This window comes from Mobula birostris, chromosome 25 (genome assembly GCF_030028105.1).
Source record: "Mobula birostris isolate sMobBir1 chromosome 25, sMobBir1.hap1, whole genome shotgun sequence".
NCBI lineage: Eukaryota > Metazoa > Chordata > Chondrichthyes > Myliobatiformes > Myliobatidae > Mobula > Mobula birostris.
In genome coordinates this window covers 27,368,714-27,385,490 of record NC_092394.1, presented here as the reverse complement: position 1 = coordinate 27,385,490, position 16,777 = coordinate 27,368,714, and the positions used below count along the sequence as shown (strand labels likewise).

The 16,777-nt window shown below is 43.4% G+C and overlaps 1 protein-coding gene across 4 annotated transcripts in view; it reads left to right on the top strand.

The window, feature by feature from the left end:
• The window catches only part of pitpnm3 (PITPNM family member 3), a 647,225-nt gene that overhangs the window by 561,850 nt on the left and 68,598 nt on the right, over positions 1 to 16,777 (top strand). For all 4 annotated transcript variants that reach the window (XM_072243575.1, XM_072243576.1, XM_072243578.1 and 1 more), the window contains exons 11-12: positions 2,076 to 2,249; positions 13,902 to 14,050. In XM_072243575.1, coding sequence (XP_072099676.1) covers positions 2,076 to 2,249; positions 13,902 to 14,050 — 323 coding nt within the window. The remainder of the gene's footprint in view (positions 1 to 2,075; positions 2,250 to 13,901; positions 14,051 to 16,777) is intronic.

Sequence of the window (16,777 nt, the reverse complement as noted above, 5' to 3'; positions counted from 1 at the left end):
TCATTTCTGCTGTTCCATAATTGTATCATTCTGTTCCGCAGTCCTGTCAGATCACTAAAAGGGATAATGATCATATCCCATCGTAACGTAAATTAGATGATATTTTTGCAGACTTTCTTAGCTGCTGTATGTCCCCATCAAAGATCATAACTTACACATGGATCTGGTCAGTACCAATAGGCATTTCCTACTTCTGCTCAATCAGTGTTCTCACAAACCAGGGAAATCTGTGCAAATGCAAGTCAAGACGAGTGTGAGATCAGCCAATGGCTTTCAAAATGGCTTTCAAAGGGCTTTCATAGCTCTGTTAGGGTACCTGTGAAACATGTAACTGATAGGGCTACAGGATATTACTGTGGCTATGTTCTGAGTCTAAAAATTGGGTGGGGAGGGTATCTAGTTGGTCCTTCCACTCCAACACCAGCATTCAGACTCAGTGAAGTTCTAGGTCCTCCACTGCCTTGTTCTTACCAAAATGATGGGTCTCTTCACATTGGCTTGGCTCACTGAGTGAGTACTGAGAGGAGCATCATCCATTAAAAAGATTCCAGGACTCCAGAACAAAATCTCCTGTTCTCCAGGGCCTCGTCTGCAGGTTGCTACCAATGAGCACCTGTAGACATAAACATGCTTTAGTCAAAATTCCAACCCATTATTGTTTTCTTTATAAAAGAAGACAAGAAAGTACTAGATATAAGCTGGCACCTTTCTCATCTCATCTGAGATGTTCTCAAAGCACTTTGCATGATGCACATCAACAAATTCAACAAGGTTCCTCAAGCATACTCAAAAAAGAAGGGGGCTTAGCATTACTTCTGTGGGTAATAATCATTATGAAGTCCAAAGAAATTGATTATTAAAGTCACATACATTAGAACATTTTATTCATTACAAATTCTTTCCCTTCTGCAAAATCGGTTATCATTCCTAGGTTTTTCAACAAAATGATGTAGGCAGATTCCAAAACATACAGTGAAATGTGTTGTTTGCACTAACAACCAACACACCCAGGGATGCGCTGGGCAATGCAGTAGCCTAGCGGTTAGCGTGACACTATTACAGCTCAGGGCGTTCCAGAGGTCAGAGTTCAACCAGTGCCATTCTGTAGGGTGTCTCTGTATGTCCTCCCTGTGGAATGCATGAGTTTTTCTCCAGGTCTTCCGGTTTCCTCCCATAGTCCAAAGATGTACCGGGTGGATTAATTGGTCATTGTAAGTTGTCCTGTGATTAGGTCAGGGGCATAGTTCAAGGGGACAGAAGGGCCTCTCCACACTGTATGGTTAAATAATACATGTTGCCACACATTCTCGTGCCAACATGGCATTGAGGAAACTGTCTCCAGAGTTCTTAATAATTATACATATGGAGCATTCTCTATTACTAATATAAATAAAAAGACTGAGTTTATACATATAGTTATCGTTTTCTTTGCTAGCATTAGTGGTTCTTCTGCATCGTTTAACTGCACAGGAGCATAGTGGCTCATGCGGCAATATTACAGTTCGGATTGTTCTGGAGTTTGGAGTTCATTTCTGGCGCCATTCTATAATGAGTCTTTGTACTTCCTCCCTGTGGAATGCGTGGGTTTCCCCCGGGTGCTCCAGTTTCTCCCCCACAAGTCCAAAGACGACTTGGTAGATTAATTGGTCACTGTAAATTGTCCTGTGATCGGGTTGATGTAGGTCGGTATCGTGGGGTTGCTGGAGCGGTGTGGCTCAAAAGATGTACTCTGCACTGTATCGCTAAGCAAAATAAAATGACTAAAGGATGGAAATATGTTTTATCTTTATAAGCCCTAAAAGCCCTTGTTTCAGTCCTTTCTGTAGGGAGGTGATCTAAAGCAATGTATACTGGTATTGTATCTCACTAAGACGAACTGTATAATCCAAGCAGATTAAACTAATTGATAGAAAACTGGTTTGGAGTTGTGAAAATTATCAGCATAATTTGACATCAGAAGCACTAACTTATGGTCTTGTGGTCTTATGAAAATTCTCCCTTTAATTCTTTAGAGGAAAGCTGTCTTATCCTTGAAGTTTTCGTTACTTTTTACCTGCATCATTTTGTGTCCACAGCTGATGTCATACCAAGCCACCAGTCTCTCTTTCTGGAAAGTTCTAATGTACCCATGTCCCCTAACACACTACTGACACAATTGCAACGAGAAATCCGCAGAAGCAGTCAAGCCAGCATTACCAGTGAGGTATCAGGTTCCTCGGAGAATTTTCTTGCAGCTAATATTGCCAGCAGTAAGTAAACTAATATTTTGTTGCATGTTGTCTGGCGTTTCTATTTCAGTCGCCTTGATAGATAAAACTATAAAGTGCTGATTATCATGTCACAACTGTTGGTAACCTGGGGAGTGCAGCCTTTCAAGACTGTTTGGTTGTCTTGTTTCCTGGGATGTGCCCATGAGGCAAGAAGCCTAGAAGGGCAAGATACCATGGATAAGTGGAGGGTTCATGCTAGATATAGAAGCATGCCCTGGTTACTTTCATCTGGGCTTCAAACCTCCTTGGACACGCTTCGTTTGTGTAGTGCAGAGTTGATGGCTCAAAAGTGAAATGTGCGAATTTGAGAGGAACTTCAGATGGATGTGAAAGGTCCTAGGCTCGTACTTTAAGAAGAGATAGGTTTCCCCGTTCCCTTGTCCATCTATGCTTTCCATATTCCTGTACACTTGGATCCTGCTGTGCACAGAATGCCATTTTTCCTTTGCAATATGAGTCACCACTGTTCAAAAGCAATTAAGTAGCTGCGAAGGGCTCTGAGCCAATTCAGGGTATGAGAGCCACCATGACAAATACAAGCCCCTCTCTGACTCAGCAAAATGATTCAGGGCAGATTACTTGAGCACTCTTAGGTTCATTGGCTAAGGATAATTCCTGATTGATTTCCTTTGTCCTTGTGCAAATAATCTAATGAGGTTGCAGATGATTTGCAGCACTTGAAATGAGTAGTAAACACAAAATACTCTGCAGATGCTGGGGTCAAAGCAACACTCACCACACGCTGGAGGAACTCGGCAGGTCGGGCAGCATCCGTGGAAACGATCAGTCAACGTTTCGGGCCGGAACCCTACGTCAGGACTGAAGAGGGAAGGGGCAGAGGCCCTATAAAGGAAATGGAGGAAGGATGAGAAGGAGAAGGCTGGTAGGTTCCAGGTGAAAAACCAGTAAAGGGAAAGATAAAGGGGTGGGGGAGGTGATAGGCAGGAAAGGTGAAGAAGGAATAGGGGAAAACACAATGGGTAGTAGAAGGAGGCGGAATCATGAGGGAGGTGATAGGCAGCTGGGGGAGGGAGCAGAGTGAAACAGGGATGGGGGAAGGGAGGGGGAGCGAATTACCAGCAGTTACAGAATTCAGTGTTCATGCCCAGGGGCTGGAAACTACCTAGATGATATATGAAGTGTTGCTCCTCCAACCTGAGTTTAGCCTCATCATGGCAGTAGAGGAGGCCATGTATAGACATACCCAAATGGGAATGGGAAGCAGAGTTGAAGTGGGTGGCAACCGGGAGATCAGGGAGAACTGGGAACCGACTCCCTGATCCACACGTTCCTCCCCACGGATCTCCCACCCGGCACTTATCCCTGTAAGCATAAGTGCTACACCTGTCCCTACACCTCCTCTCTTGCCACCATTCAGGGCCCCAAACAGTCCTGCCAGGTGAGGCAACACTTCACTTGTGAGTCTGTTGGGGTCATCTATTGCATTCGGTGCTCCCGGTGCGGCCTCCTCTACATCGGTGAAACCCGACGCAGATTGGGGGACCGCTTCGTCGAGCACCTCCGCTCCGTCCGCCACAACAGACAGGATCTCCCGGTTGCCACCCACTTCAACTCTGCTTCCCATTCCCATTCGGATATGTCCATACATGGCCTCCTCTGCTGCCATGATGAGGCTAAACTCAGGTTGGAGGAGCAACACCTCATATACCGTCTAGGTAGTTTCCAGCTCCTTGGTATGAACATAGAATTCTCCAACTTAAGTTAATTCCCTCCCCCTCCCTTCTCCTATCCCTATTTCACTCTGATCCCTCCCCCAGCTGCCTATCACCTCCCTCATGGTTCCACCTCCTTCTACTACCCATTGTGTTTTCCCCTATTCCTTCTTCACCTTTCCTGCCTATCACCTCCCTGCTTACCCTCCCCCACCCCTTCATCTTTCCCCTTACTGGTTTTTCAGCTGGAACCTACCAGCCTTCTCCTTCCCACCCTCCCCCCACTTTCTTTACTTGAAATGAGTATTGTCTCCTGCACCTAGAATATCTTTTCCTCAGAAGGGTTTCCCTACATTTATACTGCCCCTCCAGCACTTGCTAACTGTAGTGTACTAGTACAACAAGCCAGCCTGTAATTCATAACTCTTCCCCCAAATTCCATTAAGATCAGCAGATGCTGAAAAAAGCTGAGAACAATTCCTATTCATATGTTCTTCTGCTGTTAAAAATAGCTCTGGCTCATGATCAGAATGTCACAGTAACAAAAGATATATATAGTTCAGTCAGATCAGTAAGAATGTAGTGAAATGTCTGCTCTGTAAAAGATATCAATCACATTGTCTGTTGTCATTGGAACATTAGTCCTGACTACAATTAAGATGCATAACAAGCAATATTTAGGTACAAAGAACACCCTTTTTAATACCTGGTTTGTTATTTTTGGATTAGTATGATTACAGTAAAAGAGGCATTTATCTATATTTCTGTTTATATATTTTCCTCAGAGCCATTATGAGTTGTAGGTAGCATAACAATGGTATGGTATTATTGTGGGTAACCAGGGAAAGGTTGTTTCATGCTTGCATTGATATAACACAGAGATACAGAAATAGGAAACATGAAAGTTATGGAGTGTTTTGCTCTCTCATAATATTGTCTTTGTATACACAATCTTTTGCATGTTGATGACATTGTTGCTGTTAATTTATTTTTAATTAACATTGTAACTAAAGCTTTATAGATATGTGGAAAATAATTCCATTTCAACAGTCTAATTGGACCTGTCGCAGTCCATCTCCCTTCCTCTCCCTCTCTCTCTGATTCTTCTCCCCTTCTCTCAATCCCTCCCCCACCAACTCCCTCCTTCTCCCCCTCCACTCCCACCTCCCCTCTCCTCCCCTCCTACTCCTACATTTCCCCCCCTCTGCCCCCCTCCCTCTACCCCTACCTTCCTCCCTTTCCCCTACTTTCCTCCCCTCCCTCTTTCTTCATCCCTCTCCCTTGCTGCTTCACCTCTGTCTCCCCACCACCGCCGTTTCCCCTCTCTATCGATCCCAACAGTTTCCCTTTCTGTCTCGCCCACCCCACTCCGTCTTGTCCCTCCATTTTCCTTCTTTCTCGCTCCTTCCCTCTTCCCCCCTCCTTTCAGCAGGCAGTTTGTAAATGGAGATGGATCTAGATTTTTGATTGTGTTGTGACTCAGTTATCAACAAGTTCATAACCTGAGGCTGAATTAGCATGATAAATGTAATATGGTGGTTAATTCTGTTTGGATAAATGTAATATGGTGGTTAAATCTGTTTGGATAAATGAAATATTAATCTTAGGATCACAAGGCACTTATGAAGAAGAAAGACACTTCTCTTCATTGAGGGAGGGACCACAAAGTCCCTCTTTTCTCCGACCACATAGTAGATATCATGGCCAAGAAAGTTCACCAGTACATCTACTTCTGCACCGGACTGGTTGGGGGTGGGGGGGAGGAGTATAGCTAGAAGGTGATAGGTGTAGGTGATAGCATGGCAACACTTGTGGGCTGCCCCCAACGCATCCGCGGACTGAGTTAAGCTGTTGACGCAAACAGTGCATTTCACTGTACATTTCAATGTACATATAATAAATAAACAATCTTTTTTCAAAAAAAAACCTGCTTCTAACCACACTTCTCATAGTTGGTCCTCTTTAAATACAATTTTTGTTTAGCAGCTCATTCGGAACTTGGTGTTACCACAATTTCAGGTTGTTACTTTCCAGTTCTTCACAACCCCTTGTGTGTGAGGAAACTTCTCCTCCGTCTTCCTCTAATTCTTTATAATTTAGATATTGTCCCACTCACCAGTGGAAATAATTTCTATGTTTCCTCACTACATAGCAGAAGGACATTTGGTCACTGAATCTTTGCTGTCTCGGACAGCAATCACATTTCTCCACTAATTTTCCCTGTAACCTATTCCTCCTACATTACCACCAACTCCCCCCTCCCCCTTCCCCCCAATTCTATCACCTCCCTTCTCAAGAGGCAATATACAGTGGCTAATTCAGATTCAGATTCATTTAGTTACTACATGTACATGTAATGTATTGTTTGCATTAACAATCATCATAACCTAAGGATTTTCACCACCGGCTTCAACCTCCAGATTTCACCAGGACTCACCAGTCATAAGACTTTGATCTTGACCTTTGGACTCTCATGGACATCCAATCCTTGGGCTCACCAGCCTAGGGTTTCACTGGCCCTCATGCCTCCTGCCCGCATAGACCACTGACCCTGGGACTCGTCAACAGGATAGGTCACCTAAATGCCATTTGGTCCCAAAGTCTGCTCAACCAATAACCCATCAACCCTTTTATTTAAATTTAATTTCCTTCTATGTACGTATCATAATCTCTGATAACTCTGAATACTGTTACTAAACAAACAAGAGCATAAGGAGTAGAAATAGAAATCGGCTATTTTGTACTGATGTTTGCTCAACCATTCATCAAGATCATAGCTGCAAACTTCTTCTGCACTTTCCACATATCCCTGGGTTCACTTGTTATCCAAAAATCTACTAACTTTTGAATGAAAATTCAATGACTAATCTCTAGGTAGAGAATTCCAAAAGCTTGTTATCTTTCGCAGGAAGAAACTTCTCTTTATCTCAGTCTAAGTGGCTTATCCCCCCATTCTGAGTCTGCAGGGTGGATGCTGGCTGAGGAATCTAGAATCGGGAGACATGGTCTCTGAATAAAGTCATTTAAGGCTGAGATGAGGAGAAATTTCTTCATGCAGTGCGTAATGAATGTATGGGATTTTCTGCCTGGAGAGCTTTGGAGTTCAGATGACATGGATACAATTCTCAAGATGAAGCTTGTGCAAAAGTCCATTCTTTCTGAGGAAGGTTTTACAACCTCAGTATCATTTTTGTCTCTGGTATGATCTGTACCTGTTCTATAATGTGGCCAATTGCACCCTACCTCAACGTAGATGCTGCTGAAACCTTCGATAATGTTCTTGTCACTTCTTGCTTGCCAATCTGCTAGTGGTTTGCTTCCCACTCCCCCCTCTGGATAAACTTGTGCTTGTCAAAAGTCCCTTTTGGCATTCTAATCTTTTCCACTCCCCTTGCTTGTTGGATTTCATTTGTACCCCAGAGAGATGAGAGACTGTAGATACAGGAATCTGGAGTAACATACAAAGCACTGGAGGAATCCAGCAGGTCCAGCAGAGTCTATGGAGGGAAATGATCGGTTGTTAAGTCAGGCTGAGATCTTTTATTTGGATGCAGTTTCACCCTGACATATTGACTGTCCATTGCCCTGCATAGATGCTGCATGACCTGCTGAGTTCCTCCAGGACTTTGTTGCCTTTGTACCCAATCTGAAAATGCTTCAATCAATGTCAGCATTTTTATTTTGTTTAATTGCTTGTGGGACATGACCAATGCTAAAAAGTGTAGAGTTTATGGAGACTATAGCTAATGGACATCAGTGTATTTCCTCAGCAGATTGATAACTACTTTATCACTATTCTTGATACCTTTATTCCAATTGTATTTAATTACTTGAATTAAAATTCCTTGCTGCTATGGTAATTTGCAAGCTCATCTCTCCAGATAAACAATTCAGACCATTGGATACTGGGAATTCTTCGAAAAAGTCAAGGAGTCAGTATTCAATCCATGACAAGTTGTGTATCTCAGCCAAGTTCTTTATTAGCTGCAGTACCTTTGGTTTCAATGAGGAAAACGACTCCACTGTCACTTTAGACCCTGCTGAGATGACAAATTGATACCATGTTGGTCTTGTAATTGGATTGGTTGTCCAGTCACCTGGATTAATGATTCAGGGTATCATGAGCTCAAATCCCTCTATGGTAGCAGATGAATTTACATTCAGTTAATGAATCTAAGTATTGCAATAAAATAGTGAATATGTGATTGCTTGGTTGTTATAAACAGAACACCTATCTGATTCATCAAAGTAACAGAAATCTGATTTTCTATGCAGACCTACAGCAAGGTAAATGCTCCTCATATGTTAACCTTTTCATTCCCAGAATCACTCTCATGAATCTCCTCTGGACTCTCTCAATTGCGGGCACATCTTTTCTTAGATAAGGAGCACAAAACTGCTCACAATACTCCAAGTGTGGTCTGACCAATGCTTTATAAAGTCTCAGCGTCAAATCCTTGCTCATATATTCTAGTCCTCTTGAAATTAATGCTAGCATTGCATTTGTCTTCCCTACCACTGACTCAACCGTAAGTTAACTTTAAGGACTCCCAAGTTCCTTTGCACCTCTGATTTTTGAATTTTCTCCCCATTTCGAAAATAGTCTATGCCTTTATTCCTTCTACCATATAGCATGACTACACACTTCCCTACTGTATATTCCAACTGTCACTTCTTTGTCCATTCTCCTAATATGTCTAAGTTGTTCTGCAAACTCTCCACTTCCTCAACACTTTCTGGCCCTCCATCAATCTTTGTATCATCTGCAAATCTGGCCACAAATCCCTGATTTCTCTCATCCTAATTGTTGACATACAAGGTGAAAAGAAGCGGTCCCGATATCGACTCCTGCAGAACAACACTAGTCACTGGCAGCCAACCAGAATAGGCCAACTTTATTCTGACACATTACCTCCTGCCAGTCAGCCAATCTTTAAGTTCAAGTTCAAGTTTAAGTTTAACTTTCATTAAACGATACATGAATACTCATGGATACAGCCAAACGAAACAGCATTCCTCAGAGACCAAGGTGCAAAACACAGTACCAACAGTCATACACAACATAAGGCACATATAAGATACCAAGTAAGCATACAGTCACACGAAATATATATAGCCCAAAACCCTAAATAACATATCCTGTATATTGATGGGGCATGGGTGTTGTCAGCAAGAACGCGCAATTCCCAGCAGTCTGCAGACGAATATACGCATGCACGCAGACCAGATTATCATTCCACCATGTGAACACTGGGGGGCAGCACTGACTGGAGGTGCCAGCCCACAACTCAGCATGGACGTTGCACTACACTGCCTCCAGCGGCTCCTCTCCTGGACTGCTGCAACAGGCAAGCCCACGGCTTGAGGCCTAGTCCCTGCCACAACCAAGGCCATACAGCTCCCCCGCTGTCTATCTCACCAATAAAAAAAGGAAATAGACTTGTAGCATTTTACATTACCAATATCCAACAGGATCCTGCAATCGCAAGAGAAACATCCAAGACAATCACTCATGTTAGACTGCTCATTGTCTTCATGCACCAACTCCGATACCTTTCCATAGGAAGCAGCGATATCTTCCGCACCAAGTCCAGTTTCCCAAGCTCCTCCGCAGATGAGCAGCTCACTGGTGGGGTAGACCTGCGGTACTTGAAGTTCTTAATATGCAGTATTGTCTTGCAATCATAAAAAAGACATTTTAAATGACAAAAACACCTTTGGTTGGCCCCTGCAGAGCCGCAGCTTTCAAAACTGGGGCCACCTTATCGTAAGATCCTACTGGATTGTCTATCCATGCAAGTATCTTTCCGATAATACCATGGGCTGTTTTCTTGGTAAGCAGCCTCATGTGCAGCACCTTGTCAAAGGCTGCATGAAAATCCAAGTAAACAACATCCACTGACTCTTCTCTGTCTATTTTGCCAGTTATTTCCTCAAAGACTTCCAACAGATTTGTCAGGCAAGATAGCCCCTTTAGGAAACCATGCTGACTTCAACCCACTTTATCAAGTACCTCAAGTACCCTGAAACCTTATCCTTAATAATGAAAACCAACATCTTCCCAACCACTGAAGAACTTCCTTTCCTCTGCTTCCTTCTTAAAGCTTTGAGTGACATTTGCAATTTTCCATTTATCTCAAACCATTCCAGAATCTAGTGATTCTTGAAAGATCATTACTAATGCCTCCACAATCTCTTCAGCTACCTTTTTGAGGTGTAGTCCATCTGATTTAGGTGACTTATCTACCTTCAGACCTTTCAGCTTCCCAAGCACTATCGCCTTAGCAATACACTCATTTCTGTCCCTGACACTCAAATTTATGGCATCGTAAAGGCTGATACTTATTCAGTTCATCTGCCATTCCATTGTCTCCCATTACTACCTCTCTACCATCATTTTACAGTAGTCCACTCTTGCCACTTTTTCATTCTTTGTATACATGAAAAAAACTTTTGGTATTTTCTTTTATATTATTAGCTAGCTTACCTCCATGTTTCATCGTTTCTCACTTGTATTTTTTTTGTTGCAGTCTGCTGATTTTTAAAAGCTTCTCAATTCTCTACCTTCCCACTAGTTTTTGCTATATTATATGCCCTCTCTTTTGCTGTTGTGCTGTATTTGGCTTCCCTTGTCTGCTATAGATGCCTCATTCCTCATTTAGAATACTTCTTCATCTTTGGGATGTATCTATACTACGCCTTTCGAATTGACCCTAGGAACTCCAACCATTGCTGTTCTGCCGTTTTCTCTTCTAGTGTATCCTTCCAATCAACTTTGGCCAGCTCCTCTCTCATGCTTCTGGCATTCCCTTTACTCCAATGTAATACTGATAAGTTTGACTTTATCTTCTTCCTGTTAAACTGCAGGGTGAATTCTATCTTATTTTATGATAACTGTCTCCTAATGGTTCCTTTACCTTAAGCTCCCTAATCAAATCTACTTTATTGCACAACACTCAATCCAGAATTGCTTTTCCCCTAGCGGGCTCAATCACAAGCTGCTCTAAAGAGCTATCTCATAGGAATTCTACAATTTCCCTTTCTTGGGATCTAGCATCAGACTGATTTCCCCAATCTACCTGCATATTGAAATCCCTCATGACAATTATGACATTGCACCTTATACATGCCTTTTCTATTTCCCATTGTAATTTATATGCCGCATCCTGGCTACTGTTTGGGCATCTGTATTAACTCGCATTAGGTCTATTTACCCTTGTAGTTTCTTAACTTTACCCACAAGGCTTCTATATTTTCCCATCCCATGTCACCTCTTTCTAAGATTTTGATTTCCGTTTTTACCAGCAAAGCCACCTACCCCCTCAGCCTACCTGTCTGTCCTTTTGATATAATATGTATCCTTGGATGTTTCGCCCTCAGCTATGATCTTACTTCAGCTGTAACTCAGAAATAAAAGAATTTCATATCTGCCAATCTCTAACAATGCTACAAGATCATCTACCTGGATCCGTATGCTGTGTGCATTCAAATATTACACCTTCAGTCCTGTATTAATCCAGCTTTTTGATTTTTGCTCTGATTTAATCTTCAAATTAGCCCACTGACTGCAACTTTGCCCTATCATCTGCCTGTCCTTCCTCAGAGTGTCACTACACACTGCATCGACTTGCATACCAACTGCCCAATTCTTAGCCCTATCACCATGATTTCCTAGGCCCCACTAATTTAAATTAAAGCCTCCCCAACAGGGCTTGCAAACCTGCCCACAAGGATATTGGTCCCCCTTGGGTTCAGGTGTAATCAGTCCTTTTTGTACAGGACATACCTTCCCTATTCAGGTAGATGGAGCTCGTCAGCCTGGGAAGGCAGGCCATCTAAGAGAGGGAAAACTCTGATTTCAAACTTCAGCTGCCTTGCGGCCATACCTACTCATGGGAAAGGCTTCGGGAGTAAACCCTGAGGACAAATCCGAAGCTGGAATCCTTAAGGCAGTCCGATGTTGCCTTCAACCTCGTTCTGGCAACTCCTGCAATGACACTGGTTCCAAGCTGTATCGGCCCTTGCCCTTCCCTTGGACAGCATCGGTGTCGTGGAGAGGGGAGACTTGCTGCACGGGCAACTGCTGGTCTTCCATACAACCTTGCCCAGGCCTGCACCCTGGAGAATTCCAGACGCAGATCCATGGTCTCACGAGACTAACGGATGCCACCACTTTCCCCAGAAGAGATCCCAATGATCCAGAAATCTGAAACCCTTTGCATTGACCTTTGCCTATCACAGTTAGGTCAGTTTAAATCATGATGCAATAGCCAATGATTAGGTAGAATAAAAGTGCACATGTTGAATGGATGCGCGGTGATGGTCTTGCAGTCAAGTGGCTTGCTGGCGTATACCTTGGGATTTTCTTGTGAATAATTATAATCTGGGTGAGATGATAGAAGGTAGGGGGTGAGAGATAAACTCTACAGATCAAAGAGTTTGGGAGGAGAGAGAGGATCAAGAAGAAATGAGCAGAAATATTTTAGGCCGAATAGCAAACTGAGTAGATCAAATGTCTGGAAAATGAAATCACGCAGAATATAATCAAATAGCCAATTCTGTCTAACCTATTTCTTGTTGAGTACATTGGCCAAAATTCTGCAAATTAAACAAAATGTCTATTCACAGTAACTATTAGAAGACAATATTGATGTCCAGGTGATTCTGAAGCTGCGCTGACATTCATATGGCTCCGAAGAACAGCTTATGAACAATTCAAAACTGTATTTTAAAATTTATAACAGCAGCATTGTAATCAGCCTCAGTTACGCTGCTTCATAACTGCTTCTGTTTTATGTAAAATAGAGGGCAGATTGATCAAGCAAATTAAGAAATTGAAACATTGAAACTGTTTTTGCTGTGATTGACGAACAGTGGCGGCCATTATCTACACAGTTTGGTTGATCTAAAAATTTAGAGACAATCTTCAGTCTCATCTCTGTGTCAAGCATCCAGCCAGGATGCCGGCAATATGATGTAATCAATTATTTAGTGTCCTTATAAGTTCTAACTATCTGGCAATTATTTTTAGCAAAACTAAATTTGTTAACATCTGTTTGGGCCATGACCTTGTAGGATGTGATATATCTATATGGCGTGTCTTAGTAACCTCTGGAGATAACACTATAGTTAGCACTTTGACACCAATTCAATTATTAAACATTAATTCTTAAATATATCTGTTTCAAAACTGAGTTTATTTTGAAACAAGATCCTTTTTTGCAAAGCAGGTGGGGCATGAGCAATTAATTGTGTTAGCTTTTCTGCTGTGTCCAGGATTTGTTTCCTGGCATGCCATGCATTATTCAAATGTTTGTTGAGTTTGCACTGTGATCTTTGGATTCCACCACCACTGGGAGAATCTGTCGATCAACTTTTGCACTCCAATATGCCTTAGGGAGTGTATTGGCTCTGCCAGTACATATGTTAGTTTGTGATACAGAGGGCAACTTTGTTTCTATAATTCCAGTTGTCAGGTTCATTGCGTATATTCTCAGTACATTTTCTTTTCTTTCTTCCCATGGTATGCCTTCTTTATGATACTGAGTCAGTCATTTTTACAATTTCTTCCACAAATGCATTTCCATGGCTTTCCATCGTAGTTATTTTGGAGCGGCTTTTACATGTTAATACAGCAATTTCTGATGGAAGTGGTATAACATACATCAGTTCTTGTACCAGTTGATCATTCTTGACTGGGGTTGCTACAGACTTAAGATGAAGCCTTGTTTTAACATCATGTTCAAATGATGTCACCTTGATAGTGCAATGCTCTCTAGTAGTTCTGACAGCTTGAATTTTTGAGCTCAGATCTCTGCCATTGGTTCAACCTACAGGCTTCTCCCTCAGGCATTCTGCCTGACACCTTAAATTAATTAATTGTGTTTACAGTGGGGCTGAGTTGAGGGCAGCATGATATTGTGTGTGTTCGTTAAAAGAAAGTGTTTGTTTTCTACAGTTACTGCAAAGTGGTGGGGAACTAAAAGGATAGATTACGCACTGTACTGTCCTGACGCATTGACAGCTTTTCCAACTGTGGCTCTACCGCACCTCTTCCATGCCAGCTACTGGGAATCAAATGACGTGTTGGCATTTGTTCTACGGCAGGTAACTATGCTCAGTCTTGAGAATTATTCTGAGTGGAGTCACTTTGAAATAGTTATCTTAAGGGCATAATGAAGGTGCTAAGACAGTGTTCCTGATGGAATTAGTTTAATGCAATAAATGTGGTGTTCGTACTCACACTGTTTGTTGTAAATACTGATCTGATTTGTCTCCCTAAAATACTCTAATCTCTCTCTCTCAAGCCTGTACTTAGTACATGGTCATGAATGGAATCCAGTGATCTGACTGATGAACATGTCTATGAGTGGTTCATTTATCCAACCAGGATCCTCTTCAGTAATCCAATGAAGCAGGCAGCATTATTGAGCACTTTTTTATTTAAAAAAAAGATTATCAAACCATAACTCGGGGTGACATGACCAAGATGGACTCCATTAACAATGAATAAGAATGGGTATTTGCCAACTGATTGACTAATACAAGGGGGCATAATTTTAAGGTCATTGGAGGAAAGTATAGGGGAGATGTCAAAGGTAAGTTTTTATACAGAGAGTTGTGGGTGCATGGAATGCATTGCCTGGGGTGATGAAAGTAGGGATATTTAAGAGATTCAGACAGGCATATGGAGGAAAGTAAAATGGGGGATTACTTAGGAGGAAAGGATTAAGTTGATTTTAGCAACACACATCAAAGTTGCTGGTGAACGCAGCAGGCCAGGCAGCATCTGTAGGGAGAGGTGCAGTCGAAGTTTCAGGCCGAGACCCTTCGTCAGGACTAACTGAAGGAAGAGTGAGTAAGGGATTTGAAAGTTGGAGGGGGAGGGGGAGATTCAAAATGATAGGAGAAAACAGGAGGGGGAGGGATAGAGCCAAGAGCTGGACAGGTGATAGGCAAAAGGGGATACGAGAGGATCATGGGACAGGAGGTCCGGGAAGAAAGACAAGGGGGGGGGAACCCAGAGGATGGGCAAGAGGTATATTCAGAGGGACAGAGGGAGAAAAAGGAGAGTGAGAGAAAGAATGTGTGCATAAAAATGAGTAACAGATGGGGTACGAGGGGGAGGTGGGGCCTTAGCGGAAGTTAGAGAAGTCAGTGTTCATGCCATCAGGTTGGAGGCTACCCAGACGGAATATAAGGTGTTGTTCCTCCAACCTGAGTGTGGCTTCATCTTTACAGTAGAGGAGGCCGTGGATGGACATGTCAGAATGGGAATGGGATGTGGAATTAAAATGTGTGGCCACTGGGAGATCCTGCTTTCTCTGGCGGACAGAGCGTAGATGTTCAGCAAAGCGGTCTCCCAGTCTGCGTCGGGTCTCGCCAATATATAAAAGGCCACATCGGGAGCACCGGACGCAGTATATCACCCCAGTCGACTCACAGGTGAAGTGTCGCCTCACCTGGAAGGACTGTTTGGGGCCCTGAATGGTGGTAAGGCAGGAAGTGTAAGGGCATGTGTAGCATTTGTTCCGCTTACACGGATAAGTGCCAGGAGGGAGATCAGTGGGGAGGGATGGGGGGGACGAACGGACAAGGGAGTCGTGTAGGGAGCGATCCCTGCGGAAAGCAGAGGGGGGGAGGGAAAGATGTGTTTAGTGGTGGGATCCCGTTGGAGGTGGCGGAAGTTACGGAGAATAATATGTTGGACCCGGAGGCTGGTGGGGTGGTAGGTGAGGACCAAGGGAACCCTATTCCTAGTGGGGTGGCGGGAGGATGGAGTGAGAGCAGATGTACATGAAATGGGGGAGATGCGTTTAAGAGCAGAGTTGATAGTGGAGGAAGGAAAGCCCCTTTCTTTAAAAAAGGAAGACATCTCCCTCGTCCTAGAATGAAAAGCCTCATCCTGAGAGCAGATGCGGCGGGAACGGAGGAATTGCGAGAAGGGGATGGCGTTTTTGCAAGAGACAGGGTGAGAAGAGGAATAGTCCAGATAGCTGTGAGAGTCAGTAGGCTTATAGTAGACATCAGTGGATAAGCTGTCTGCAGAGACAGAGACAGAAAGATCTAGAAAGGGGAGGGATGTGTCAGAAATGGACCAGGTCAACTTGAGGGCAGGGTGAAAGTTGGAGGCAAAGTTAATAAAGTCAACGAGTTCTGCATGCGTGCAGGAAGCAGCGCCAATGCAGTCATTGATGTAGCGAAGGAAAAGTGGGGGACAGATACCAGAATAGGCACGGAACATAGATTGTTCCACAAACCCAACAAAAAGGCAGGCATAGCTAGGACCCATACGGGTGCCCATAGCTACACCTTTAGTTTGGAGGAAGTGGGAGGAGCCAAAGGAGAAATGATTAAGAGTAAGGACTAATTCCGCTAGACGAAGCAGAGTGGTGGTAGACGGGAACTGATTAGGTCTGGAATCCAAAAAGAAGCGTAGAGCTTTAAGACCTTCCTGATGGGGGATGGAAGTATATAAGGACTGGACATCACTTCACCTGTGAGTCGACTGGGGTGATATACTGCGTCCGGTGCTCCCGATGTGGCCTTTTATATATTGGCGAGACCCGACGCAGACTGGGAGACCACTTTGCTGAACATCTACGCTCTGTCCGCCAGAGAAAGCAGGATCTTCCAGTGGCCACACATTTTAATTCCACATCCCATTCCCATTCTGACATGTCCATCCACGGCCTCCTCTACTGTAAAGATGAAGCCACACTCAGGTTGGAGGAACAACACCTTATATTCCGTCTGGGTAGCCTCCAACCTGATGGCATGAACATCGACTTCTCTAACTTCCGCTAAGGCCCCACCTCCCCCTCGTACCCCATC